Source organism: Morone saxatilis, unplaced genomic scaffold (assembly GCF_004916995.1).
Source record: "Morone saxatilis isolate NCDOM2014 unplaced genomic scaffold, NCSU_SB_2.0 Contig4, whole genome shotgun sequence".
NCBI classification, from domain to species: domain Eukaryota; kingdom Metazoa; phylum Chordata; class Actinopteri; family Moronidae; genus Morone; species Morone saxatilis.
This window is the reverse complement of record NW_023339984.1, coordinates 17,011,845-17,015,671: the sequence shown is the minus strand read 5'-3', so window position 1 is coordinate 17,015,671 and position 3,827 is coordinate 17,011,845. Positions and strand designations below refer to the sequence as shown.

Sequence of the window (3,827 nt, the reverse complement as noted above, 5' to 3'; positions counted from 1 at the left end):
ACACACACACACACAGAGTGGACTAATGTTCTCTGCAGGTCGTAAAGTCTTTATAAACATTGAATTTAGTTAAATCAGCACAAAAAAGGCCTCAGAAGGTGATAAAGAGTCTTAAATCTAATGTACAAATGTCTTTAATGTTTTCTCTTTCCTGCTGTAGACAGGGACGTTAATTATGTGTTGTTTTATAAGTGGTTGTGAGGAGACGTTACACACTTAATATAATATAATAAAAGAATATATAATGTGTAATCCATCAGTTTCAGGCTGCTAATCTGGGTCCCAGTCATATTATTTATAATTAATTATAGCTGCGAAGTACGGACAATTAAATGATATAAATGAATTCACTATCTAATAAATAATTCTAAATAATAATTCTATAATAATCTGCTGGTGAATCAGCTGTTAAACTATATTTTATGTGATCTTTAAAAGCTCTTAAATTGAATTTAATTGCGCTGTAATTTAAAGTCATCATCTATCAGCTGTTAGTGAATCACAGTGTGACAATATGACTGTATTTGAGCCGCACTCCTTGTGGAAGTGTTTCCTGTAATGACCTCCTGAATCGTCTCTGTAACTTCTGAACTTCAGGTATCAACATCTTCCTGGACGGTTACGTCCCCACGGAGAATCTCAGGTTTCGGGAGACCTCGTTGGTCTTCAAGGTGGCGGAGACGGCCAACGAGGAGGAGGTGAAGAGGCTCAGGCACTACCAGGTCTGTTTACATTTCTCTTCCTCTCTCTGGTTAACACCTCCTCTTCCTCCTCCTGGAAACCTGGAAATGTAGAGGCTCGTTTTCCAGTCAGAGAAAGAAACGGATTAAAATGTCCAGATATCAGGAAATAGTCTGTGTGCTCTGAGCTGACGTCTGACTCTCTGTCTGTTGTTGTTGTTGTTGTTGTTCAGTATCCAGAAATGGGGAAGACGATGGGCGAGTTCACACTGGAGATCAAAGCGGGAGAGTTCACGGACTCTGAGATCATGGTGATGCTGGGAGAGAACGGTGAGTGGGGGTCTGCAGTTTATTATCCAGGATTTAATCTGGACCTGATTAACTGTTCAAAGATTCAGATTGAAATAACATTCAGTCCAAAAATGACTGAGTGTTATTTAAAAGAATCTGTTGGAGCTGCTGGAGCTTTGGTTTCTTCTGTTAAATAAGTCACTGTGATGATATTGTGTTTGTGTCTGCAGGAACGGGGAAGACCACCTTCATCAGGATGTTGGCTGGAGGACTCAAATCTGACGGAGGAGGTGAGTGTGTGTCTCACACACACGGCGCCGAACAGCAGCAGCCTGACGACTTTAACGTGTTTTAAATAGCCGTACATTAGAGTTCAACAGCAAGAAAACACAAACGCTGACTGAACAGGACAGTTTCTCTCAGCTGTGGTGAAACAGGAAGTCAGATAAACTCTTTAAACGGCGTCTCATCTCTGTGCTTTGTGATCGACTCTTCAGCTGCACACGTCTTTATTCAGAGTTTATTGAACGCATCGTGTGTCCAAATTCCACCAAATTTGACGCCGAACGTCCTCGAATCCCCAGACATACATTCAGATGAACAGTTGTTGAGAAAAGTGAAGAACAGACGGACACGACTCTTAACTTTAAGTTGTCTTCAACGTATCTTACAGGACACAGTGTTCAGGACGGCTTCGCTCGCTCGTCTGCTCCATTTTTGTAGTAGATAACATACGTGGCTGAGTTCACTGAAAGCCCTGACAGTGTGCTGACTGTGGAGCGCCCTCTGCTGGATCTCACGCTGCACTAACACACACACACACACACACACACACACACACACACACACAGTCTACACTCAACCTGCTCTCTCTCTTTTTTCAGGTGAGGTTCCCATCCTCAACTTAGCTCGTGATCACTGTAAGACTGTCCATCCAGACTTAAAGTACCAAGCCTCAAATATGTAAGTTCTAAGAAAGTGTCCGTGGTCTCTGTTCTTTTCCAATTTTCCACTACCTCATCCTGTTCATCTGATGTACCTTTGCTCCTGGGTGTCCCCTGAGACGTTCGGCGTACATTTGGTGGAATTTGCTACAGCTCGACCTTGCCTTCAATAAAACTCTGAATAAAGACGTCGTGCAGGTCTCGTAAGACGCATCAAATCACAGAGATGAGAACGCCGTTTAATGAGTTATCTGGACTTCCTGTTTCACACAGCTGAGAGAAAACTTCCTGTTCAGGTCGCCGTTTTGGTTTTCTTGTCTGTTCAACCTTTAGCCTCATGTCAGCTTATTTCTAACCACGTTAAAGTCGTCAGGCTGCTGCCTGTTCCGGGTCGCCGTGTGTGGTGAGGACACACTCTATCTCCTCCGTCATATCTTTGGTCCTCCAGCCCTACCTCGTCTGCCATGCAACCTCGTCTGGTTTCTCCCGTTCCTCGTAACGACACAACATTGATCTCCATCTATCATCACACGTGAGGCCTTATCCTTAACAGAAGAAACCAAAGCTCCTCAGCATGCCTCAACAGACTTTTTTTAAATAAACACTCAGTCATTTTGCTGGACTGAATAGTTATTTCAATCTGAATCTTGAACGTAATCAGGCGATTAAATCCTGGATAATAACTGCAGACCCCCACTCTCCTACCGTTTCCCCAGCATCACCATGATCTCACGAGCCGTGGACATCCTCTCCCCGCTCTTTTGCTTTTCCAGTCGTCGAACTCGCCCATCGTCTTCCCATTCTGGCTATACTTCCTGCTGACTACAACAACCAAAACAACACAAGACAGAGAGTCAGACGTCAGCTCAGAGCAAAGACTAATTTCCTGATATCTGGAATTTCTCAATCTTTCTGTTCTCCTGCACCTGTTACAACGAGCCTCTACATTCCAGTTTCCAGGAGGGAGGAAGAGGAGGTGTTACACGAGAGAGGAAGAGACATGTTAACGACTCTGGTAGTGCCTTGCATGCCTCTTCACCTCCTCCTCGCCTTGCCGTCTCCGCCACCTTTGAAGACCCAACCGACCTCCTGCTCCTGGTCTCCCCCGAACCTGAGGATCCTCTGGTGGCGCACTGTACACCGTAGGAAGATTTTTGAACATGAAGTCTCAGAAGTATACAGAGACGATTCCGCGACGGTCATTACAGGACAGCACTCTTCCACCACCTGAGTGCCTCTACAGTTCGATACTCATCCTGCTCCACACTGTGATTCCACTAACCTCGTGCATACGTATGTGTTCTTTAAACTCTACAGCGCAATTAAATCATTCCTGTCTTCATCGCTTTTCAAACTACCGATACATAAATATCTCCTGAGTTTAACAGCTGTCAACCAGCAGGATTATTATAGCTATCTCTCTGCATTTATGTTCACTGAATCCTTACCTTTCACTCCTGCTCTAGATAGTGATTCCATTTATCTCCTATTTAATTGTCCGCTGCACTTTCGCTAACGCCTATTACCTTCCTCTAATCTATATCCTCCTAAAATATGACTGGGACCCAGATTAGCAGCCTGAAACTGATGATTACAATTATAATATTTTTATATCCTCATCCATTTAAGTGGTGAACGTCCTCACAACCACTTATAAAACAACACATAATTAACGTCCCTGCCTCATGCTCACGCACGACTCGCTACCTACATTAAAAGGCTCCTTTGTATCATTATGCATTCTTATATGACCTGCTTGGTTATCACTTCTAGAGTCCATTTTAATGTGATTTGATAATCTAAGAAACTTATAGATTCAGATCTATATGTTGAGATGACTATGTTTAAAAAGAATTTATGCTGACGACCTGAAGAGAAGCAACAATTAGTCCACCTCTTGTGGGTGTGTGTG

At 43.4% G+C, this 3,827-nt stretch overlaps 1 protein-coding gene across 1 annotated transcript in view; it reads left to right on the top strand.

Annotated features, from left to right (window-relative positions):
- abce1 (ATP-binding cassette, sub-family E (OABP), member 1) overlaps nt 1-3,061 on the top strand; it is an 8,022-nt gene extending 4,961 nt beyond the window's left edge. Inside the window, exons 11-15 of the mRNA XM_035675082.1 lie at nt 598-722; nt 914-1,010; nt 1,202-1,261; nt 1,856-1,934; nt 2,869-3,061. Coding sequence (XP_035530975.1) covers nt 598-722; nt 914-1,010; nt 1,202-1,261; nt 1,856-1,934; nt 2,869-3,061 — 554 coding nt within the window. The remainder of the gene's footprint in view (nt 1-597; nt 723-913; nt 1,011-1,201; nt 1,262-1,855; nt 1,935-2,868) is intronic.
- Nucleotides 3,062-3,827: the final 766 nt, after the last annotated feature.